This window comes from Salmo salar, chromosome ssa01, assembly GCF_905237065.1.
Source record: "Salmo salar chromosome ssa01, Ssal_v3.1, whole genome shotgun sequence".
NCBI lineage: Eukaryota > Metazoa > Chordata > Actinopteri > Salmoniformes > Salmonidae > Salmo > Salmo salar.
This window is the reverse complement of record NC_059442.1, coordinates 59,103,187-59,129,796: the sequence shown is the minus strand read 5'-3', so window position 1 is coordinate 59,129,796 and position 26,610 is coordinate 59,103,187. Positions and strand designations below refer to the sequence as shown.

General features: G+C 41.3%; 1 protein-coding gene and 1 pseudogene across 2 annotated transcripts in view; one reads left to right on the top strand and one right to left on the bottom strand.

The window, feature by feature from the left end:
* Positions 1-5,821, top strand: part of LOC106606490 (heat shock 70 kDa protein 12A) — a 43,896-nt gene extending 38,075 nt beyond the window's left edge. For both annotated transcript variants that reach the window (XM_014202731.2, XM_014202722.2), the window contains 2 exons: positions 364-467; positions 1,735-5,821. In XM_014202731.2, the coding sequence (XP_014058206.1) occupies positions 364-467; positions 1,735-2,366 (736 nt within the window). In that variant the 3' untranslated portion in view covers positions 2,367-5,821. The remainder of the gene's footprint in view (positions 1-363; positions 468-1,734) is intronic.
* An 8,714-nt stretch (positions 5,822-14,535) lies between these two features.
* Positions 14,536-17,731, bottom strand: LOC106605598 (inactive pancreatic lipase-related protein 1-like; annotated as a pseudogene).
* Positions 17,732-26,610: the final 8,879 nt, after the last annotated feature.

Below are 26,610 nucleotides of genomic sequence, written 5' to 3'. Positions count from 1 at the left end.
CATGTAGAAAAACAGTGGTCCCATGAGAGCTATTGCATGGAGGCAGACACTACTTATCTATTGTTCTCCTACAGACATACAGTACATGTATTCCACAGAGAGCTCACTGTGTTAAATCTCCATACAGATCATTTACCAAGAAGCACAATGGGTAAACATTTGTGAAAGATACAAGGATTTCATTCAGACTGTAAATCTTTTTTTTTTAAATGTCCTAAAGTCATTATAGGCCATCTACTGACGAAGGAGGAAGTCTGGTTCGGAGTGTATTGTGTCAGTGCTTATACGGTAGCCTACCAATCGACTGGTAATCAGAGCAGCGTCAATAATGGCATGCTTATCTGTCCTCTCTTCTCTCTGCAGTGTGGACTTTGTGAAGTGGTCCTCCCAGGGCATGCTGAGAATGAACCCTGATGCCATGAACGCCCTCTTCAAGCCCACCATAGACCACATCATTCAGCACCTCAGTAAGTAGCCACTATTACTAATAAAAAAAACAATTTTCCTGAAGGGACTTCTTAGTACGGACACACATATACAGTATACTGGTAGTATCTGAAAGATATTGCCTGTTGTCATTCTATATTAGGAAGCCAAACCTTAGGTGTAGCAATACTGCATCCTATATAATGTTCAGCTGTTGGCCCTGCTGCTGTCTTGACAAAGTGACATATCTCAACTGACCAAGATGAATAAAGCATCAAACAAGATTGGATTGTATGCATCACCATACTGTATGTGAGCACGCCCAGCCTGGTCTCAGACTAGACGTAACATAGTAAATTAGTATGATATGTTACATTTGGTATGGTTACATATAAAATAATTTTACTTAAGGGAAAAAATGGAAGTAGGGTGGTTGGTCGGGGTAGATGGGTTGACGTGTAATGCGAACATCTAGCAACCCTAAGGTTGCGTTTTTGAATCTCATCACGGACAACTTTAGCTAATTAGCAACTTTGCAACTACTTAGCATGTTAGCTAACCCTTCCCCTAACCTTAACCCTTTAACCAAACTCCTAACCTTAACCCCTAGACTAGCTAACGTTAGCCACAACAAATTTGAGTTTGTAACATCTAATATATTTTTCAAATTTGTAACATATCATACAAATTGCAATTCATAATATATTGTACAAATTCCAATTCATAATATCATACAATTTGTAATTCATAACATATACGAATTGTAATTCGTAACATATTATACAAAATGGATGATGGACATTCACAAATTAATACATACCATATGAAACATAACATATCATACTAATTGGAGTGTCCCTGTCTACCACTGAGTCCAGGTTGGCACTCCACCCAGGCTGAATTGAAAGCATTCCCATCCCATTCTCTTAAGGAGTTGAGATCCCAGAAGAGATATCTGGGGAGTGCACACTGCATCCCAAGGCTTCCTCTCACTGTACAGTGAGCAGTCTTCCCAGTACTCCCACCCAAAATAAACCAACCTACTTCAATTATGCATGCAGTGTTTTTTGACAGAGAGTAAGAAGTGGGTCACATTACTTTAGCATGGTCTGTTTGGAGTCTGATGAACTGTCTGATAACTTTGGGGCTCAAACAGGGAGGGTAGTTTGAGATAAATATTTCAGAAAATGTTGTCCTCTGGCATAACACATAGCCATATGCTATTGCCTGCAGAAAACTGAAATTGTATTAATGCTTCACATACTATAGAGTAGAACTCTAGTTGAATAACAACTCTTTCCCTCTCAGCCGATCTCTTTGAGAAGCCGGAGGTGTCTGACATCAAGTTCCTGTTCCTAGTGGGCGGTTTCGCTGAGTCGCCCCTGCTGCAGCAGGCGGTGCAGAACATGCTGCAAGGACGCAGCCGCATCATCATCCCCCACGACGTGGGCCTCACCATCCTCAAGGGGGCCGTTCTCTTCGGCCTGGACCCCAGCGTCATCAAGGTACGCCGCTCGCCCCTCACCTACGGTGTGGGCGTCCTTAACCGCTATGTGGAGGGCAAGCACCCGCCCGACAAGATGCTGGTGAAGGACGGCACGCGCTGGTGCACCGATGTCTTCGACACCTTCATCACTTGCGATCAGTCCGTGGCCCTGGGCGAGACGGTGAAACGCAGCTACACGCCCGCCAAGCCCAGCCAGCAGGTCATCGTCATCCACATCTACTGCTCGGAGAAGGAACGCGTGGGCTTCATCAGCGAGCCGGGTGTGAGGAAGTGCGGCACGCTGCGGCTGGATGTGACCGGTACGGAGAGCACCGTCGTGCGCCGTGAGATCCAGACGCTCATGCAGTTTGGGGACACGGAGATCCGGGCCATGGCGGTGGACGTAGCCACTTCGCGTACCGTCAAGGCTAGCATCGACTTCCTCAGTCAGTAAATAGGGTGAAATGGAGAAATAAGGTCAAAGGGTCATAGGAAGTGTAACCTCCAGCAGCACACACACAATGAGCCAGGGGACAGTGGCTAGAATGTAGCAGTATATTGATCTTTGGGCCTGTTCAGATTAGCATGAGTGCTAGTTTGTTTCTGCTTTAGCTGACTCCTTGGTCAGAAACAAACTAGCACTCAGGTTTTATCCCTGTGTACCATCTGTGTGTGTATCTAGTCTTAAGTGCAGGCTATATTGATGTGCTCTGCTCTAGAGATATTTAGATTGGAGTATGTACAGAGATGCAACACAGCTTTGTACTATAGGCATATATTGCTATTGATAAGTACAGCCTTGTTTCAGGTCCATTGTGTGTTATCTGTAGCTGTGTGCTGTAGCTGTGTTAGGTCATGGTAGGTGGATACTGTAGTACTCCTATCTTGCAGCTCTTACAGCTACAACACTATGCTATGACACAATGCTCCACAAACCTATGTCCTCTCCAACCCTCGCTCATGGGACCAAATTCTCATAACTGCTATGACCATTAGGCATTTAAAACCAAACTCCTGGGGTTTCCTTGAACAACAGTTAGAAACTATCATTCAGATGCTTATCCTACTCATCAGACCAGAGTTTTATTGAGTCGGGGTTGGAGAGCACCTGAGATGAGGGAAGGCAGTGGTTCTCCAACAAAAACACTCCACTTGATCAGTTAAACTTCACAGGATAGCTTTCAAATCTGTATTTGTCTCTACCGTCTCCTGTGGTCAGGCATGAGATGCCATAGAAAGGAGTTATATTACCTTATGAAAACAAACTTGGTGCATTAGCTTTTAAAATACATTTGAAGTCATGGAAACTCAGTTCATTTTTGGTCAAATGTAAGCAGACGGTCTCCTATCCTGTCAACAATATCTGTTTAAGGCAACGGTTGGCTTCTAAATGTGGCTTATTCAGCACTGCAATCTATGTAAATCTATGTGTTAGGAATATAGAGAGACTAACAACTAACTGTTTAGACGTCAGGCTTGATTGTCAAGACGTTCTATCATTTCTTACAAACAACGTAAAAATCCACCTCACTGTTTAACATGTTGCGCTGATCCACAACAAAATATAAATCCGAGAATGTGAAAAGTGGCAGAGTTGACAATGCTGCTAGCTGAACCGGCAAACTGATTTGAATATAGCCATTGCAATGTGCTTTGTGGTTGCCTTCATTTGTTATGCTTATGAGACGACGGAGGACACAAAGACACTGAATTTCCTTTTTTGAATATCTGAAATTCAGGAGATTGTGTAGGCCGTTGAAAAGGAAAGGTGAAATTGAAAATATGTTTATTTCTGTAAATACAGTATTTAAATATTGTACAGATTTTTAGCGTTATTATTTTAGCAGCTTTAGAACAGACACCTTTTTCCATTATTCTCACCATCCATAGCATGTGAGTCGAGGCAGAATTTGAATGCCGCATTCATCGACAATGAGTGAAAGTGAGCATCGAAAGAGATTGAATACCTTTGTCCTTAACATGAGTGGTTATTGTTATGGATCATGGAGTTTCTTTGGGTTGGGCAAATATTTGTTTGCTTTGTAACTGTCAATTTGTATTTAGTTCAAATGTTTACAATAAAATGACAATTGGCATTAGTCCCAATTGGCTTTTGAAAAAACCTGTATTAAAAATATCAGTAGCAAATATTTTTGGGGGTCTTTCTAACTACAGTAATTGGCAAACCATACTGACAGACACAAGGCCAACTGAAACTATACTTCAACCACCCTACAAATACTATAAAATTACAGTTCCAAATCTTTGTCTTTCTTCTCCAACAAATGTAATACAAGAGCAATAAAACCTTACAATTTCAAGGTATTGTTCCTTACCACAATTTAACAACCATTTACATTTCTGTGCTGTGCTTCCATTTTAAATTAGTTTCAAGGCTGCAGCTACCGGAAGCTGCTTTTGAAAGTATTATCCCCTAACTCAAGTATTGATGGAAGGAAACAACGCAATAAAAACAACTTCATATTTAAACATATAAATAGCTTTACACTGGAGAAGAAAACTAGTTTATGGCCCAACATACACTAATTTACCCAAATGAATGTCTAATATAAGATGAGATGTCAAAACTATTCAGCATATAGACACAATTCATGTCCCTAGTCTTGATTCAAGACAGAGGTAGTGTATTACTCACTAGTAACTGGGTTTGGATTTGAATTGATTTTGTTTCCTACAATAGCTGTTGTTTGCAGATGCACTCAATTTGAGTGGTTGGTAACAAGGTATAGCGCAGACGATGCATGATAACCTTAAAATAATGTTTATGGTCTTCCAGCAGTGTTCCTCTCTGAGAACCCTACACTGAGGATGTAAAACTAATGTAAGGTAGATTCTCACAGAAAAACTCTGTGAATTTAAGTTGGTCTCCGTTGACTTGAAAAAGTGCACAAGCTTTGATCCCTGATGCTGCCTTTGGCACTCTCCTGCAATGCACGTTTTGCATGATTAACTCTTTACGAATGATGAGAGAACATCATTTCTAACCACACTTTTTTAGGTTTGAGGGTTAGGTGAGGTGATAATGTTACACCACCATGTGTGGAGAAAAGTGTGGCCTTTTCAACTCTAGATGTAATGACAAATGAATAATTAACTGCGAAGGAAATGTTTTTACATGTACATGGCATGTCCCAATCAATCATCTCACACACTGTTATCACAGCAGATCTGCTCAGTCTCCATCCAAACAACTAATAACAGGTTAATCTATCAACCCTTTCCTCATCCTCATGGAGGTCAATGGATGACTATTGAGTTGAAGGAAAGAAAAAGACAGCATTTGTTTCTTTAATGTATTGCTACTTTGATAAACACCATGTATTTCGTGCCGCCTCCAGTATTATGTAATGCACAATATACTGTATGTAGCGGCTTTATATTCAAAGCTACGTCCGAATAGTATGAAGACATGTTTCGCTGAAGTTCGCATCATATTGAGTTTATAACGCAGCAGAATATGACAATTGGCACCCTAAAGAGGGTAAATATGTCAAATTCTATGAAGTGTCATTTATTAACCTGTAATTGAATGGGTGGGTGGAGACGGTTAAGGAGCATCAGTTTAGCTAGCTTCTGCATACTACGACAGAAAGTGCTTAACTCTTTATCTAGAACTTACAATATTACAGGACATGAATGTTCACTGCTACTTGATGATTCTATGCTTGCCGTAGAACAAATTTCTTCACTATTCAACCAAAATTGCCACTCTTAAATGTTTCACAAATCATACGTTTTTCAGTTTATCCTTGGGTTTACGCACATGTGATTTTTCTACTGTTGAGTTACAAGTTTCCTGCTCTTACCATTTTCACTAAAATGAGTTGTATTTCAATGCCAAGTATTCACAGCCAAACTGTCATCCAATAAAATGTCTATTTCAAAGAATATCTGACTACCTGTCGTTGTTCGTTGCTGGTGTCATGACATGCTACACATGCATCATCAAAAAGACTTCCCACATCAATAAAAGTAACAGGGGAAGAAGAAAACAGACTATATCACACTTCTTAATGAAATTATTTATGCTTTGCATGTTTATTTAGGCCAAGACGGCAAGGTGCCAGTGCAGTGGCTATAAACACTCACTGCTGTTTTATCACTAATATTGGAAACAACAGCTATTCCGCAATAAATCCAAAGTTTGGAAACCCAATTCAACCTAATTCATATTTTTCTATGTGTTCTATTCAGTGTTAGCACAATTTGATGAGATATATCCAAAGCAGCCACAGATTTGTATATGGGTGTGACCAATTTGGGTCTGTACCCTCGGGCTGAGTAGGAGCCGAGAATAAGAATATCAGAAAAGCAACACTGCTCTCCAGTGGATATTCTGGTCACACTTTATTTGGTGTGACCAAAATGGATACAATGGATACTCCATCTTGTAGATGCTCTACAGATGGTCATAGTATCAACAAACTATCTGTTGATAAGCAACTGCATGAAAAGGTTATGGTTAGGGTTATGTTTAGAATAAGGGTTAGGGTAAAGGTTAAGTTCAGGGTTAGGATAAGGGTAAATGTTAGGGCTAGGGTTAAGGTTAATAGATGGAAAATTCAAATAAAGTGTTACCAACATTTTTTGAAACTACAGTACCTGAGACTACGTAATACAGCATTGAAATGATGGGATAACTAGTACAGCACTATGCAGTAGTGATACCCTGCTTCACCACCTGTGACTTGTTTTTGGTGTTTTCGCAACGGACGATTCCAACTCAGTGCACAGGAGGTTGGTGGCACCTTAATTGGGGAGAACGGGCTCGTGGTAATGACTGTAGCGGAATCAGTGGAATGGTTTCAAATACATCAAACACATGGTTTCCATGTGCCAGTCCATTTGCTCCTCTCTGGTCATTATTATGAGCCGTTCTCCCCTCAGCAGCCTCCACTAATTCAGTGGTCTATATCTCCATGATAATGACAGCTCGAAATTATTTCAAACTTTGCTGCTCATCTGTTTCTGATCTCTCCACCCAGGCCAGAACGTTGTATTAGGAGAAAGAACAGTAGATCCAAAATAAGCTCCAGCTGTTTTTTTGGCTGAAATTCAAGACTCATTTACTTTTGCTGTGTCGAGTTGTGACGTTTTGGAGACATGGGTCCATAACTGCCGGTATCTATTAGGCCTAATGGCTTTGGAGTGCCTTATGTACAGTAGTACTCATATAGTACAGCGATGATTTTTACCAAAAAAAGATCCTGGGTTTAATAACAGAGGTTGCGAAATAAGCACATGCTTCAAACCAAACTCAATGTGCTATTCTCTACTCCAGGGGTTCTCAAAGTGGGGTCCGCAGAAGCACTGCATTTCATTTTTTTGTATGAATATTACTAACAACAGATTAAAGGGATTTTGGCCAATGGATCCATGGAATAAATTGAGGGTGTAATACAATACAATAAAATGTAATATTATTAATCTATAATTTATGTTCTTAACCCTGGGCAATATTGGCCTGGGAGGCTCACAGGGATATTGGTATCCACGTTACTCCAGCAATTACAAATGTTTCAACTTAATAATTCTTGTATATATTTTTTTACATAAATGCACTGTAATTAAAGCTTAAAACTGCAAAGTTCTCTCTGCCTTATGGCAAAATGTGTAGAAATGCAGGATATTAGCTTTAAAGCTGCAACAACAAAAAATCTCTGCCCCATTACAAAATGTGTAGAATTGCAGTAAATTTCCTGAAAACTGCTACATTTTCTCTCCAATGCCATGGGCCTTTAAAATGTTTCTTCCCAGGGCCCGAGACTTGGTTCGTCCGGCCATGCACTGCCAAAGTCATAGCAAAACTCCTTGTATGCTATTTTGTTGTGTTCTGATTATGTGAGATTCCCTGATGAATTTGCAATCACAAAAGGGGTCCCCAGACACAAAAAGTTTGGGAACCCTTGCTCTATTCAGCTTGCAATGCTGTGCCATTATTCATTTCACATATACATACTTTTGGATTAAAAAGTCCACTGCTAAATTGTAGTTAGCCTCAAGCGCCCTCGCTAATGATCCAACAAGCTGAATATGAAACTAAACACTTCTTATTCAACCACTGTGTGCATTTAGGAGTGAGTGTGTTATTCTAACAGGAGTGTGTGGAGAGGCTCTCAACCCCGCACAGGGCAAGGTTGTTTTTAGTTGTTGGATGTGTGCGAGGGGGATGGGTAGGGTGAAGGATAGGATAGGTGCACTGGTTGTCTCCGGAATGGCTGGAAAGTAGGGCAGTTGCTACGGCAATTTCAAGGGGAAACTCTCAAAGTAGGCCCTTGAATTGCTGGTGTGATCCCTCCCACACATTCACACACACTCATATATTCTGTCAGGAAAGCAGTGAGATTTGGAGCTGGGAGCTCAACATGTTTTCATTCCAACGTGATGTTGCGGTCGATGTTCATGGCTGAAGTCTCACAGTTCTTCACACGTTTTCATTCCATTTGGAGCACGTTTGTGCTCTGCTGGGCCATTCCCCCCTCTGTCAGGTTACCTAGCCATCATTTGAGTTTATTAGTATTTGTTTGCTCAGCAGACACCCTTATCTATGAGATGAGTGTCACTGCATGTTGATGAGAGGTCTGTTTGGGTAACTTCCCTCCACACACACACATACCTGCACACCATAGGAGACTGCTGAGGAAGGCTCATAATAATGGTGGGAATGGAGTAAATGGAATGGTATGAAAACATATGTAAAGCATGTGTTTGATACCATCTCATTAATAATTCATTCCATCAATTAAATTTAGCCAGTCCTCCCCAATGAAGGTGCCACCAGCCACCTGTGCTACACACACACACACACACACACACACACACACACACACACATATACACAGGCACATACATACAAACAATTGTGTACATGATAGGAATGGCACTCCTTACTGTAACATATTCCAACAACAGAATCCAGTGTTGGAAAGAGTCAAGACAGTTTTATTGGACTGGATGGCTGACTGAACATGCGACTACACGTGTGTATTTTTTGAGTGCGGGTTTGATATAAATAACTGTTAGATATTCTAGTAAAGTCATGGCATGAAATCAGCATGAAATCAGACCAGCAACCCTTTGTTCCTAATGTGGGCACTCCAACTTCAGTTTGAGTAGGCCTTACCCACTATGGAGTAGTCCTAGTATGTTTAGGACAGGTATAGCTACAAAATGATTCTGGTGAGCTTTTTCCATTTGCCAGGAAACATCCTAATCCCTTTATCAGTCTATGATAATCTAGATAAACCACATCCCAACCATATGAAGGAAATACAAAAACAATCAGGTTTTTGCTAAGCAATGATTTTGAAGATTGGTATTCAAGGAGTCCAACAAAGCCATTATCTAGTCCAACCATTACCTAATTCAAAGTTACCAAAACCTCTCTCTGTCATTCATATAGTAGCATCCTTTTGTATACACATCCAATTATATAACTGCAGACACATTGAAAAATCTGTTCTCTGTCATCTGTCGTGTTTTCCACTGTTTTAAATATACCTTGCTAATGCTTGACCTGTGTGTGCTTTGTTAGCTACAATGCCACCCCCAGAGCCCTGGGAGCACTGATCAAAATGAAACGCTGTCATCCACAAATTCCCTCAGGCAAACAGACATAATTACTGGAATTAGCTAGCTATTTTGTCATTAGCCTCTGCATTCAATGAGCCTATTAAAAAGAAATCGAAAAGAAAGACAGTGACGGATGTCTACGGCGGATTTGAAGACACAAGCATCCCCCACCCCTTAGCCCCATATTCAATGCTATGTTTAATACCATAATGTAGTCATTCTCGGGGCTGTGGCTCTGCGGATTGTTCTGATTGGTATTGTGTGAGTGCTGATGGCTCGAATCTGTTAAGTCACTGCATACAAATGCACTTTGTTAGCGTTCTGATGAAAATGGCAGCTTGCCTTTTAATGCTGTATTTTCCCTAGCCGTAATCACAGGGTGGGTATTCAAATAAATGAAGCCAAAACAATGAGACCCAATCAGGACTTCCTAAGCTGGTGAAAGGCCAGGGACACGTTAATGAGAGCTGTGAAGACACTAGGCCTCTTGGAAATACACGTATGACACATTAGGCAGGCTTTCTGGCTGGCTGCACTTTTTGTCTAAATGGGAAAAGGAGCGACATGATATTAACGTGTAATTTAGTGTAGATTTGTGTTTGCACAAATGCAGCCCCCAGTCTTTCAACATTTAGGCTAATAGAGACTCAGAACTTTCTTCCTGTATGCGTTATGCGAACACACAATTCAAATCAGGATTTAAACCGGATTCTGCATATTCTTGCATATGATAGCTTATACATTTTTTTGTTGCCATTCTAAGGATTACTTTGTCCTTGAACAGGTCGGGATATACCTCTGTCCTTTTTCTTCCACTCATGTTGCTGCAATGCTTCATTGTGTAGGTGTATTTGACTGCAGCTGCCGTACCCAATTGTAGAAACAATTAAAATGCTGTAACTTCATTCATATTGTGCTTCACTCAGGTTCGCATGGTTTAAGGGTCTGAAGCGCGATCTCACGCACCATCTCGTTTCCACAGAACAAAAAGCTGCAACAGAGATATGGTGAGCCAGTGGAACATGAATAGACGAATGTTTATCACAGATGACGGTCCTACACTGCCCTCTAGGGTTTTACAGAGCATCTTTCAGAGAGCTGCTTTTTTTTCTCAAAATTATGACTTGTTATATATTAGGAGGCTACAGTCCAGGTTAGCTGGTGTACAATAAATACATTACAAACAGCGTGTTATTTAATGTGTTCCTCCCGTCATAGGTTTACGCTCCAAACCAAATGAACACAAACGTCGGTAAAGTGGCGCATAGGCAGTAAATCCTATCGCAGTACTAGTTTTGTTAGGGCTGAGTCTGAAGCCTCAGGAACCCATATTTGGCACTAGGGGCATACGGATAGCATTAATAACAGAACGCCCTCGTTTGTCCTGAGGGACATGCATACTGTCTGCACATGGTAAACACCTCCCATAAAAATAAATACCAATGACAGAATCAGGTGAAAACATTGATGTTAGACAGTGGATTTGATAGGGCCGAGGGACCCGAATATAGAATATGACCATATATGGCAAGGTATAGAAACAAGAATGTGTAGCTTTTTTGTACTGGGAGACATTCAATTGAGGCATTTCAGTTTGAAAGTAAAGATTAAAGCTTAGTATTTATCCACAATTGCCATTTTTGGCCATTCACGAAAATGCAAAAGGACAGGCTAAAGTATTGGTTAGCTCGTTTTGCACGTTTGATAATGCATTATGAGTCAGTCCGCTACAGTTAATATTCTGCCCAAGGTGAAATGTTAAGGGATCTTGCATGTTATGACCCAGCGCTTTCCGCCTCTTTACGCCAAAGCAATTTGTGAGTACTCATCGTTTCTCACCCATGGCTTTGAGTACCCGAAATAGGGGGAACACACGCAAAGCTCCTCCCAACTTTTAATGAGTCATAGATCGCCACCCTATAAATATGTAGTTCAGGATGACACCAGTTTATAGTTGTGGGAATAGCTGAGTTTGGCTGTCAACAGGGCAAAGGAATAACACCCAAGGGCGTTTACGACGTGAACAACGAGGCGTCGGTCAGCATCTCTTGGGACATACTCATACAGTGCCTTCAGAAAGTATTCAGACTCCTTGACTTTTTCCACATTGTTACGTTACAGCCTTATTCGAAAATGGATTAAATTGTCCTCCCCCCATCAATCTGCACACAATACCCCATAATGACAAAGCAAAAACAGGTTTAGAAATGTTTGCACATTTATTAAAACAAAAACATCACATTTACAGGTATTAAGACCCTTTACTCAGTACTTTGTTGAAGCACCTTTGGCGGTGATTACAGCCTCGAGTCTTCTTGGGTATCAAATCAAATTTATTTAATATAGCCCTTCGTACATCAGCTGATATCTCAAAGTGCTGTACAGAAACCCAGCCTAAAACCCCAAACAGCAAGCAATGCATGTGAAAGAAGCACGGTGGCTAGGAAAAACTCCCTAGGAAAAACTCCCTAGAAAGGCCAAAAACCTAGGAAGAAACCTAGAGAGGAACCAGGCTATGAGGGGTGGCCAGTCCTCTTCTGGCTGTGCAGGGTGGATATTATAACAGAACATGGTCAAGATGTTAAAATATTCATAAATGACCAGCATGGTCAAATAATAATAATCATAGTAGTTGTCGAGGGTGCAACAAGCACGTCCGGTGAACAGGTCAGGGTTCCATAGCTGCAGGCAGAACAGTTGAAACTGGAGCAGCAGCACGGCCAGGTGGCCTGGGGACAGCAAAGAGTCATCATACCAGGTAGTCCTGAGGCATGGTCCTAGGGCTCAGGTCCTCCGAGAGAAAGACAGAAAGAGAGAAAGAGAGAATTAGAGAGAGCATATTTAAATTCACACAGGACACCGGATAAGACAAGAGAAATACTCCAGATGTAACAGACTGACCCTAGCCCCCCGACACGTAAACTACTGCAGCATAAATACTGGAGGCTGAGACAGGAGGGATCAGAAGACACTGTGGCCCCATCCGATGATACCCCCGGACAGGGCCAAACAGACAGGATGATGCTACAAGCTTGGCACACCTGTATTTGGAGAGTTTCTTCCATTCTTCTCTGCAGATCCCTGCAAGCTCTGTCAGGTTGGATGGGGAGCGTCGCTGCACAACTATTTTCAAGTCTCTCCAGAGATGTTCGATCGGTTTCAAGTCCGGGCTCTGGCTAGGCCACTCAAGGAAATTCAGAGACTTGTCCCGAAACCAATCCTGCGTTGTCTTGGCTGTGTGCTTAGGGTAATTGTCCTGTTGGAAGGTGAACCTTCACCCCAGTCTGAGGTCCTGAGTGCTCTGGATCAGGTTTTCATCAAGGATCCATTTGTAGTACATCTTTCCCTCAATCCGGACTAGTCTCCCAGTCTCTGCCTATGAAAAACATCCCCAAAGCATGATGCTGCCATCACGCTTCATTGTAGGGATGGTGCCAGGTTTCCTCTTGGCATTCAGGGCAAAGAGTTCAATCTTGGTTTCATCAGACCATAGAATCTTGTTTCTCAAAGTCTGAGAGCCCATGAGGGCTGTCATGTGCCTTTTACTGAGGAGTGACTTCCGTCTGGCCACTCTACCATAAAAGCCTGATTGGTGAAGTGCTGCAGAGATGGTTGTCCTTCTGTACGGTTCTCCCATCTCCACAGAGGAACTCTGGAGCTCTGTCAGAGTGACCATCAGGTTCTTGGTCACCTCCCTGACCAAGGTCCTTCTCCCCCGATTGCTCAGTTTGGCCAGGCGGCCAGCTCTAGGAAGAGTCTTGGTGGTTCCAAACTTCTTCCATTTAAGAATGATGGAGGCCACTGTGTTCTTGGGGACCTTCAATGCAGCAGATCTGTGCCTGGACACAATCCTGTCTCGGAGCTCTACGGACAATTCCTTCGACCTCATGGCTTGGTTTTTGCTCTGACATGCACTGTCAACTGTGGGACCTTATATAGACAGGTGTGTGCCTTTCCAAATCATGTCCAATCAATTGAATTTACCAAAGTAGGACTCCAATCAAGTTGTAGAAACATCTCAAGGATGATAGATGGAAACAGGATCCACCTGAGCTCAATTTTGAGTCACATAGCAAAGGGTCTGAATACTTATGTAAATAAGGTAGTGTTTTTTATTTTTAATACATTTGTAAAAATGTCTAAAAACCTGTTTTGGAAAAGTCTTTATGGGGTATTGCGTAGCTTAATGAAAACAAAAATGTTTTTATCAATTTTAAAATAAGGCTGTAACGTAACAAAATGTGGAAAAAGTCAAGAGATCTGAATACTTTCCGAATGTATGAGGTCATGCACCATGCTCCCGGGGCTGTTTGATTGGGATGCGACCCAAAGCAGGGATAAACTGCCATTAACGTGGACAGCTGCATTCCCTCCCATAGAAATCATGGGGGACGCCCGTCTGCTACATGCTTCGCTGAACCCAATCCCGGCAAATCAACTTCTAAAACCATAGAAACCGTTCACAGCCATATCAATGTCATGTACAACAGGTGCGTGCGTGCCCCCCCAGGACAGTCTTTGCAGCCAGCGATGCGCCTCCCCATCCCATGTGATAGCCTAGAGTAGTTTGTTAATGGAGGACAGCCACCCAGCCTTGGCCCCCTAACAACTCAGCGCAACCCCAGTAATTTGGGGAAGACTTTCAAACCCAAATAAAGAAAACACTTACAGAGTCAAAACCTGTATCCCGTAAAGCCTTCAGGGTTTACGAGTCTGTCATTGTAGTACTTGTAGGATCAGAGATGGTTGCAGGCAAAAACATTGTGCGTGTCTGGCACAATAACAAAGGGGGCAAAGCAGAGAGAGGGATGGGTAAAGGTCATGGGCTATGTTGTAGTCTCCCAGCATAGGGCAAGCACCAGGCACTTCAAGATCAAAAGCTGTGGCGCCATCTTCCACTCTTATCTACAATCGAAAGTGGCAGATTCAGCTGTGCTGGACCCCAAGGCAGCAGCACATAACTGAAGGAGCCTGCCACCATTTTAGAAAATATTTGTCCAGACCGGTCAATTGAAAAAAACTGGTGTTCTTTATGGTTTTACCATTGGTACCACTCCAATAATCCAGGGGATACATTTTAAGATGGCCAGACAAGAAAATGTGTGTGTCATTGTGACATGGAGTGCCTATGATGCTAGTTCTGACCTTGGTGGGTAATCTTACACTACATAGGAAGTTACATTACATCAACTTGTAACGGCTGGTTAATAGATCGGGGTCTCTATTCACTGACTGGCTTTGGCCATTCATACATCGATCAAGTGACACCATTCATTCCTATGTGAAGACTCAATAGCGCATTCAAGCCAAATTAAGTCTTAAGATAGTGTCACATGGAGGAATAACGTGAAGTTTGAGCTAATCCATGAAGTGATGTTGCTGGCTAACTCAGTGCTGCCACCTCTCATTGAGTAGCTCAAATTGAAGGCCAACCTGGGGTACTGCAGGTTGCCATTAGCAACTCAATTATCCTTATAACTTATTCTGTGTGCAATTTTGAAGTTATCAGTTCAAGGACATACATCTGGTTTATTAGAAGCAATTATTTGTATCATTCTATTTCGTTTTTTTAAGAAGATTGTCATTTTTCCCATTCGCTGTAATGGGGGGATCCTGTTTTCCGCTAACAATGCCTGCAGTACTGCAGTTGGCATTCAACTTCTGTAGCTTCAATGAGAGGGGGCAGTCGTTCTCCCCTGGCTCTATTCAATCCGTAACGCAGAAGTTCAGCATTAGTGTTATTGAAATTTAAAGGCAATGTTCCGGCATTAGAGGAGACTGCATTCACATTGCCGCTGCTGCATGTCAGCGCAAATCGGAAGTTACATTTACATTTCTATCACGCAATCGGGAGTTATTTTCCCTTGCGGTTGATCCTCATCTATCTTCCCCTTTTAAGCATTTTCCCCCAATTCTACAGATTTCAAGACACAGTACAAATATGCATCAGTTCTCCCCTTCCCAAAGGCAGTCAATGTCCACAATGGTAGAGACAATGTTCTTGTCACAGCCAGGCATGTGCTCTCCTCCGTTAGGGTAGAGGTCAATGTGGCCAACAGCCTGAGATATGCCCTTGCCTGAAATAAAAAGGATGATTTAGTCTTGTGCTGTATTCCGCTCATATGAACAGAAATATTTTGTGTAAGCCACAAATGTAAGCCAGGGTATTCGTCACACTCAAACAGTGCACTTTATTTTGATATTTAAAAAACATCCATTGTGTCCCATACCAACATAAGGGATGAAGGGCAGCGTGTCAGTGTGAATGACATCTACAAAACGTGGCATCAGAGGGGTCCAGGCGCACCGTTGCAATGAGGCCCTGGAAGCAGGGCTGTGCTGGGTCCAGCCCTGAGAGAGGAGGACACACAAACATACAACCTCTAACTCAGAATTTCAGCCAATCACTTTACATCTACACGTTTTCAACAAGGGTTATATGGCTCAGAATAGGAGTTGGGGCTTGGGACCTGGGTTTCATTGCATTACGTAGATCCATGATGATGTATACAGGTGCTTAGCTAAGATCTGACCTGTGATGCGTCCTAGCCTGCTGATCCTGCGGCCCACCTCCCCAGCAGCGTCTGCTCCCAGATTGTCCGATAACGTGGGCCATGCTAGCCTTCTGCCAATAGACGTCCTGTGACAGAAAATGTTAAGGTGGGCGTTGGAGTGATAATGCGGTCTTTCAACCTAGAATGCTCTGTTTGCTGTGTGTGACAATTCCCCTTTATTCTGCAGGTGTGCGTCCATGCTGCCGCAACAGAAAGAGATATGTTTAGGTTTAAACGTTCTTGAGCTGTGAAACATACGGCATGTGCATGCGTAGACAGTCAGGGTCAATTCCAATATAATTATAGAATTTAATTCACTTCTGAAGTAGAGAGTTTGTTGAATTCAATTAGAACTCCAACAATCTTAAAGTTATAGAATTAGACTACATTAGAATGGTGAAAAATGTCACTTCGGAATTGAAATTCTGTATTTTTCCATTTCCCAGATAAACTAATGCAAAGAAATATAAAGGAACTAATGCAATTATAGAAAATTTACTGCAGGATTTGAACGCCTAAAGTGGATTGACGCAGGCTTGTGTCAATCTAATTAAAATAATTACTTCCCCATCAAAATCCATCAGTTTAAGCTAGATATATCCGTTTTTGTATGGGCTGTGTCTCATTCCACCGTATCCGCCCATGTCAGCCTTCCACAGCTGCGATGGAAAGTGGGAGAGCTACAGCGCTGTTTGTCAGACCAGGAGACATCCCGAAAATCGGTCTCTCATGAAAACGTCTGTGGCATCCCGAAAGGTTTGACCTATAAACTAACATGACAACTATGGAAACATGACTCACGATGGTGTTCTCAGTTTTGTCACGGTACTCGTCTGAAGTTAACCCGGTACCAAAAAAATTATAGAAGTGGTTGTGCCCCCCACCCTTAAAGGGGTCAAATACATGTACATTTTTTTTTTATTATTCCTGAGCCATCTTATTTCTCCTAGATATAGGACTGAGACTTCAAAATCTTATGACTTCCTTTGATTGTCTTTTGCCATTTATGAATGTGTTATTCAATGCCTTTCAATGGGCTATAGCAGCAAAGGCCAAATTTTATATTTTATCAAATTGTAAATATATATCTACACAAGTGAATTTAAACAGCTAAAATATCCACGGTATGATCATCTTAAAACAAGTCCATACATTAGCTTAGTAGAATTTGAATTGAATAAAATGTAAAAGGGAAAAGGAATTGAATTTGTGGAATTAACACCAACCCTGTGTATACAGTACCTATGATCCAGAAGGTACTTACCCAGAAGACGTCAATCATGTGGGCCACCTGGGCACCAACGACTCAGATGTTATTGGCTGCCTGTGTGCAGAGGGTCAGCCCCCCCTTCTTCCAGTCCACACAGATGCAGTTGACCTCTTCCTCTGTCAGTATGGTCTGAAAACACAAACATGACATCAACCCCACAATGGGAACTGCTGTTCCCGGTGTTAACTATCGCTTACTTCCTTGGTGTTATCCAGAGAACCACCCTCTCACCCCAAAATAAAATATCAAGCATAGTACACAAGTCACATTGCGAGGGACTCAACGTGTAGTGCACTCAGACTAGAACTGACCGCTGCCTACTTTGCACATGTCAATAAGCCAGTTCTCGTCACCCTTGTCAAAAAAAATGAATAAGTAACCAGTACAATTAACGACAGACATTTGTGCTGAATCTGTTTGCTTTTTTTTTTATATACACTGATCTGGGCTACTCTTCTGTGTCTGGGAAACAGGCAGTTGGAGGTGTCTGATGTCACGTACTATTGTGTACATACTATAACATCAGTTCATATCAAGGCCAAAAGGTACACCATCTATATACAGTAGCATTATAACTGATCAGCACAGTACACAACATGAATCATTGTGGAAAATCTGGCATTCACTAACACTTAAAGACTTAAAACACTAGAAGTTGTTGTTTGTTTCCATCAGTCTCACGAAATCCCACAGTAAAAAAAAAGCTGAAATTCACAACTTTTCATCCATCTGCTTGCTCTGCATTCATATTTAGTCTCACATTGAAGTGTTTTACCATTGTCTTCTCAGGACAACCAGGGCCGCAAACAGAAAACAAAACAATGACAAACAACTGCATTCATGTTTTATTGCCAAATGTAAATAAAATAAAAAACGGATAAAAATGTATTTATACGAATCCTGTAAGTACAGAAATTCTTGGCTCAGTGGGAAATTATCCAACTAGTCAGTGACAACTGTGTGGAGTTTGAAGTTTGTGACAGCAACTATGTGAGCTTATTACAGTATTATAGACACTATGTCCTGGGGTTTCCTATGCTCTTCTATGTTCAGGGGTGGCAGGTAGCCTAGCGGTTAGAGCGTTGGGCCAGTAACCGAAAGGTTGCTAGATTGAATCCCTGAGCTGACAAGGTAAAAATCTGTCGTTCTGCCCCTGAACAAGGTAGTTAGTTAACCCACTGTTCCTAGACCGTCATTGTAAATAAGAATTTGTTCTTAACTGACTTGCCTAGTTAAATAAAGGTTAAATAAAAAATAAATATGTACAAGAACCGCTTACCTTCCAACGACTCTGGTCGTTAAACAGTATTTCCAGAACAAATTACAACCATAAAAAGACATCCCAATTAAATAGGTCACACCTATTTAAAATGTCAGGCTACCTAATTACCTAGTTGAAATCAGTTGTGTCAATTAAGCCTCCTTCATACCTGGTGCTAACATTGTTCCTGTGTCCTGAGCTAAACCACATTTTGATCGTGCCCACGTTGTTTGCTGTTTTTACCTATTGTTCTTTTGACCAATCAGATCAGATCTTTTGCCAATAAATGGTCTGGTTGTGTAAACGCAGCCATTGTAGCCCTTGCATCTACACATGGTAGTAAAATGTGTCTCTTATGCGTTCACTGTGTCCACATTGTGACCAAATATCCTGGTCCCTCCCTGTATGGAAATGTTTGACTGATATTCTTTCAAAATAATATGGATTTATTTATTTAAAGACGCATATTTATGCCAAGTCAATGGCGTCACCTGTCAGTGATGTTATAGGGTGGGATAATGATGATTTAAATGGTTTCACTGTTCAGATCCGTCTACACTTGTAAGATACAGTATATAGCCCCATTTATACCAATGCTAACATGGCTGTGTTTAACACAGACAGCCTAATTCTGATCTTATTGGTATTTTGACCAATCAGATCTTTTCCTCAGATCTGTCCTCAGCCCTTTGTCCTCAGATCTTTTCACACATTCTGATTGCGCCCATATTTTTAGACAGGTGTAGATGATTAAAAGACACATTGCGATCTGATTGTGATCAGATCTTCCAGACCACCTCCTGAGGAAGTCAGGGACTCGTTGTGTCCGGATATCAATCAAGTGTAAACAGATCTGGATGGTCAAACCATTTAAATCATCATTATACTGGCCTCTAAAATCATTGGCATCAGTAATTGTCTTAAAATAAATAAATTAATATTATCTTGAAAGAATATCTGTCAAATAATTTGCTGACAGGGAGGCACCAGCTGATCTGGTCACAATGCAGAAACAGTGGACGGATAAGAGACACATTTTAATACAATGCGTAGACACGAGTCAAAACAAACCTTAATCAGATAGTGATTGGATCATATTAATCAGATCACAAAATGCACATGTTAGCGCAAGGTGTAAACAAGGCTTCTGACTACCTCCAGAGGTGGTCGGGAAGATCTGATCACAATCAGACCACAAGGCGACTTTCAATCGTCTACACCTGTCCAAAATCTGGGCACAATCAAAATGTGGAAAAGATCAGAACAAGGTATGCATGTTACAACCAGGTATAAACGGGCTTTAGAAAGCAAGAAACAATTCATTGCTGTAGTGTAGCAGTTGAGATTGTGGAAAAGTATGCTAGAAACTGTTCAAGGTTTGTATGTGACTGAATGAATAAGTAAACATATACAAAACACAACTTAATCAATAAATCACTTTTGAATTATATGTTGAATGAATATGATCAAACTGAAATGTTTACTCCTTCCCAGTCATCTATTTCATGTGTATGTTACAGGTATACTATTGTGTCTTCTAGAAATTGGTTAGACCTGGTTCATTCTGTCAAGAATATGTTTTTGTCAGTAATGTATAGCGTTTATAAGTCATACGGTTTGTTATCACAAAACTGATATCACAGCCAGCTCAGACATGTACACTGTGTACGTACAGTATGTGTACACCATATACCATGTTGTACTGTACTGGTGATGGCACTGCTGTTCCTAAGGAGTGTAGGTGTGTATTCATGGGAAGTGGATAGCAGCCGGAAGACCCTAACCTAACTGCAAACTCTGAATTAACCCTAACCTTTAACTGTTAGATCACCCAGCTGAATATCCACTTCCTATTGTGTGTTGTTGCATGCTGTTACACCGATACTGAACAAGAGAGACAGTAAATTGGCTTGTAGGTTTCTTCTTCTTCTTTTTTACATGTAGATCAATTTTTGTATCATACCAATATACTATGCTTAAAAAGTAAATTATCCACTTGTACATTAAAACTTTGAATAAGTTAAATCTATCAGTACAATTTCAATTGCATGTTTTTCTCATTTAATTTTCTGTCAACTACTGTACATTTCCAAGAGATGGCACTGGAGAGTAAGCAGTGGCTGTTTCTCTTTCGCCTCAATAACTATCCTTTTTATACTGAACAAAACTATAAACGCAACATGCAACAATTTCATATAGTTTACAGTTTAAGGAATCAGTCAATTTAAATAAATTCATTAGGCCCTAATCTATGGATTTCACATGACTGGGCAGGTGTGTAGTAATGGGGAGCCAGGCCAACCCACTGTGGAGCCAGGCCCAACCAATCAGAACAATTTTTTCCCCACAAAACGGCTTTATTACAGACAGAAATACTCCTCTGCACCCTCCTCCCCTGATCCCACAGGTAAAGTAGCCGGATGTGGAGGTCCTGGGCTGTCGTGGTTACATGTGGCCTGCGTTTGTGAGGCCAATTGGACGTACTGCCAAATTCTCTAAAATGACGTTGGAGGCGGCTTATGGTAGAGAATTAACATACAATTCTCTGGCAACAGCTCTGGTGGACATTCCTGCAGTCAGCATGCCAATTGCACACAAAACTTGAGACATCTGTGGCATTGTGTTGTGTGACAAAACTGCACATTCTAGTGGCTTTTTATTGTCCCAGCCCAAGGTGCACCTTTGTAATGATCATGCTGTTTAATCAGCTTCTTGATATGCCACACCTGTCAGGTGGATGGATTATCTTAGCAAAGACTAACAGGGATGTAAACAAATGTGTGCACAATTGGCCCAGCGTCGTCCGGCTGTCATTGTAAATAAGAATTTGCTCTTAACTGACTTGCCTAGTTAAATAAAATGCACATTTAAAAAAGTTAGCTGGATGCCCTTTGGGTGGTGGACCATTCTTGATACACACAGGAAACTTTTGAGCATGAAAAACCCAGCAGCGAAGCAGTTCTTGACACAAACCGGTGCGCCTGGCATCGACTACCATATCCTGTTCAAAGGCACTTCAATCGTTTGTCTTGCCCATTCACCCTCTGAATGGCACACATACACAATCCATGTCTCAATTGTCTCATGGCTTAAAAATCGTTCTTTAACCTGTCTCCATCCCCTTCATCTACACTGATAGACATCAATAAGGGATCATAGCTTTCACCTGGTCAGCCTATGACATAGAAAGAGCAGGTGTTCTGAATGTTTTGTATGCTCAGTGTATATCCTAGTAGATATAGGAGATCCACCGATTGTATGTAACCAGGGGTTCGTATGTTTTATATGAAGGGCAGACAATGTATATTAGCAAGCCTCTTCAATAACCACCAAATTGAGACTAACAAAACATGAATGACACCGTGCGTATGTCCAAGGAAAATCAAATACTGAAATACAATATACAATTTCAGAATAATTGTTTGGTAATTTACCTATTTATGATATTCCTACCTTGCAATTCTATTATCATCAAAAGGAATATAGCAGACACCTGATCTATCCAAAGCTCTAGAAAAAAATTGAAATATTTTGCACAGAAATAGTAGAGAAATAGAAGAGAACTCGACAACATAATAAATGTGAAACAGGGAGGGAGGGGTAATCTTTGCCAGATGATCCTGTCAAAGCAGTTAGATGAGATGATCATTGTGGAGTTTCCACCCAGGAGGATAATCCCATGAGAAAACAGGCCTAAGGTGCTCTCTCTCCCCTGCGGCTCCTGGATAAATCATGTGGAATAGGAGGTGTCTGGGATTGGTTTAGTGAAGCACCCCGTGGGTCAAATACAGTATGTGTGTTTATCATTTTGATTATTTCAAGACCAATGTGTGTTTGTGGCTGTGTAGTCTTAGTTTACTTGCTGCATTTGTTTATTTGCTCAATTTGTCTTTGCTTTGGCTATTAGGTTTCCACAAACAAGTGGAGACATAACCAAAATTAAAACACAATGATTAAGAATACAGCAGTAACAAATCAGCCCCAGCTCTAAACATGTTTTTGTAAAAGTGCATGCACTCTGACCCGTCAATGTCATTGAATTGTCTTATTAATTTCCACATTTGTACAGTATAACATTTCACCACAAATCTTTCAAAACTAGCCCTACAACACATGTAGGTAACACTGGGAAAAGGAATATTGTTCGATTCGAGAGATAAACCTTTGATGCACCATTGCACTGTGACACGTTTGTGAGGTGGGCAAAGCAAGGCAGCAGAAGGGAAATTACGTGCAAGATGGAGCAGGCTGCAGGGCGGGGGAAAGAGGACAGAAAAGCCGGCAGGTTCGTCCGCGGGGCTTACCATTGGAATGTTAATCCTGCTAATGTATTACAGTTGGAGAGGAGAACCACAGTCTGGAGGAGGAAGAGGAAGAGGAAGGAAGAAGGAGGGAGGAGGAGGAGGGAGGCAGACACAGCAAGGCTCTAATTACTGGAGAATGACACACAGGACCAGGCTGAAGCATCCAGGGGCCGCAACAAACTAACACAGCATGTGGTTTCTGTTGTTTTGTGTGTGTGACTGAGAAAGCAGTTGGTTTAACTGGGGGTATAGTTAGACTAAATCCTTAAAATAGTGTTGAGCGGTACAGTAGGATAAAGTAGCACCCCAAAACCACCCCTTCAAGGCCTCAAGTATATCCTAAATTTGGCTCGCTGTTTTTGTGGCTTGCTAGTATGTTTGTTCCACAGATTCCCTGCTACCCCAGGGTACAGCTTGTCAGACATAACTCATATTGTTCCTATTGTGAGTATTCAGATAGAGCTGAGTCTCTCCTATTGAAAAGGAAGGGTTTAATCGGATTAAACACAAACAAGGCATGCTCTACGTCTTGTATACAGTGTCCTCCTTCATGAGGTTGGATGTTGCAGCAGACAAAACGTGCAGTCTCTCATGTAGTTGTATAATCAATGTATTGTGATGATTAGTTAAATGACAAAACTATAGCAATTTAAACATTTAAGGGCATGAATTTGGGCAGAACACCATCCCTAGCCAAATTATAAAAGATACACTGAACAAAAATATAAACACAACAAAGTGTTGGTCCCATGTTTCATGAGCTGAAATAACAATCCCAGAAATGTTCCATACGCACAAAAAGCTTTTTTCTCTCAAATTGTGTGCACACATTTGTTTACATCCATGTTAGTGAGCATTTCTCTTTTGCCAAGATAATCCAACCACCTGATAAGTGTGGCATATCAAGAAGCTGAACAGCATGCTCATTACATAGGTGCACCTTGTGCTGAGGACAATAAAAGGCCAATCTTAATGTGCAGTTGGCATGCTAACTTCAGGAATGTCCACCAGAGCTGTTGCCAGAGAATTGAATGTTCATTTCTCTACCATAAGCCTCCAATGTTGTTTTAGAGAATTTTGAAGTACGTCCAACCGGCCTCACAACCGCAAATCATGTTGAACTATTTCAGCCCAGGACCTCCACATCTGACTTCTTCACCTGCAGGATTGTCTGAGACCAGCCACCCGGACAGCTGATAAAATTGTCGGTTTGCACAACCGAAGAATTTCTGCACAAACTGTCAGAAATTGTGTCTGCATGCTTTTCATCTTCATCAGGGTCATGACCTGACTGCAGTTCGGCGTCATTACCGACTTCAGTGGGCAAATGATCACCTTCAATGGCCACTGGCACGTTGGAGCAGCGTGCTCTTCACAGATGAATCCCGGGTTCAACTGTACTGGGCAGATGCAAGACAGCATGTATGGCGTCGTGTGGGCAAGCTGGTGGCTAATGTCAACATTGTGGCAGTGGGGTTATGGTATGGGCAGGCATAAGCTACGGACAATGAAGACAATTGCATTTTAACGATGGGTAATTTTAATGCACAGAGATACCGTGACGAGATCCTGAGGCCCATTGTGGTGCCATTCATCCGCTGCCATCACCTCATGTTTCAGCATGACAATGCACAGCCCCATGTCACAAGGATCTGTACACAATTGCTGGATGCTGAACATTTCCCAGATCTTTCATGGCCTGCATACTCACCAGACACGTCACCCATTGAGAATGTTTGGAATGTTCTGGATCGACGTGTACGACAGCGTGTTCCAGTTCACGCCAATATCCAGCAACTTCGTACAGCCATTGAAGAGGAGCGGGACAACATTCCACAGGCCACAATCAACAGCCTGATCAATAATATGCCATTTAGCATATGCCATTAATCAACTCTATGCGAAGGAGATGTGTCACGCTGCATGAGGCAAATGGTGACATCAGATACTGACTGGTTTTCTGATCCACGCACCTACCTTTTTTTTAAGGTATCTGTGACCAACAGATGCATATTTGTATTCCCAGTCATGTGAAATCCATACTGATTTCCTTGCCTGAACTGTAACTCAGTAAAATCTTTGAAATTGTTGCATGTTGCTTTTATATTTTTGTTCAGTGTATATATACATCTTAATTCAAAACCTATTTCCAAAATAAACTTTCCACAATTAACTAACCTAAAACTTATTCAGTGTTATACAGGTTGAGCAAACAGCTCATAAAGGAGAATCATATTAAAACACCACCGGGAGCTTTCCTCCCATCTTCATCAATTTGTAATGTTAATAAGTTTGAAAAGCCATCTCAGCAGACTTTAATTTCCTTAATCCTCTTTAGGAACATAGTGTAAAAAGAGCTGAGATTCCTTCCTCATTCTGTTTGTATTTTTAACACTAATTACTATGATGGCACTTTCTGCTCAAGTCCAAATTACATTTATGATATTCTCCTTCTTAATTTAGTCAGTCTGCCCCATACCATTGATTCACCATATCATAGACAAAGGTGGAATAATGATATGTAATTAAACCACAGTTTAATTACGTATGCAATTAACAAATGAGTTAACAAAGGCAACCTGAATGGATCCTTATATTACCTTCTACTAGTCAGAGTATATGAGATGTAATAGCTGGCTTTTTAATAACAAGTTTCTCATTATTGTACTCTAATTACAGAAATGATGTGTGAGTGATGTTAAAAAGCAACGCCTCTCTATTTCATGAAAAAAGTATTTTGCAATACTTTTGGATATTTGACACAAGCCATAAGGTCACAGGTCACAGGTCTTAGAACAGATTGACGTCCGTAGGTCATCTAGAGCCCCCATTAGAGCTTATCATCATCATAGAATTTGATGATTGATTCTTCATCAGTAGTAAATGAAAATATTATTTCATCATCTTTAATATTCTTGCCACTACCACAGTGTTCCGAAAGGCGGCTGGCTGTAGCAGAGAGACTGTAAGGGGTAAAGGGAGATGTGGATGCTTGTCTTAATGCTAAGCTGTTGTTGACTGTAATTCTAGTGATATTGGTCCCAAGGAAGTTGAAGTGGCAGATAAATTATAATCTGCTGATGTTGCTTGACTTTTTGGCGCTGAAATGCATGCGTGAACTAAATGTTTTCATGATGTGCGGGACCTTCAAACATTTTTTTATGAACCATAGAACACTCTCAGAAAACTAAAGCAGCTATTCTATTCCTTCCCTCTGTATTCTCAAAGGTAATCGTTAACACTTCTAGAAGTATGGATTTTTCCAGACAAATGTTTTGGACCATTTTGAATGCGTTCTCCTTGTGCTGGGCAGTGTGAACAAAGTGGAATGGTGGGACGTTTCCCCTCCAGTGGAATATTGATTATATGTGTTGTGTGGAGGGGGAAACCAAACACTGTGACTGCTCTACCTCACTCCACAGACTACTGTGGTCCCATGGACAGGCTGTATGGACTGCTGGGAGAAGAGACTTCTCCACAGAGTTGTGTTGTTGAAAAAGTAGCATTTAATAAGACTACGTATTGTTAAAATAATTCTTTCTTCGTCTCCCTTGTTGTGCTAAAATGTGATAACTCAGATGCTTTATGCCTGCAACTGATGTCTCACATTGTAGATGTTAACTAGCATGTAATACACAGAAAGGCAAAAAGTAAACCGTAAAAATGTCATTGTAGTAAAAAAGGCTGTTCTGTTACAAGCTGGGCGGCCCAGGCTC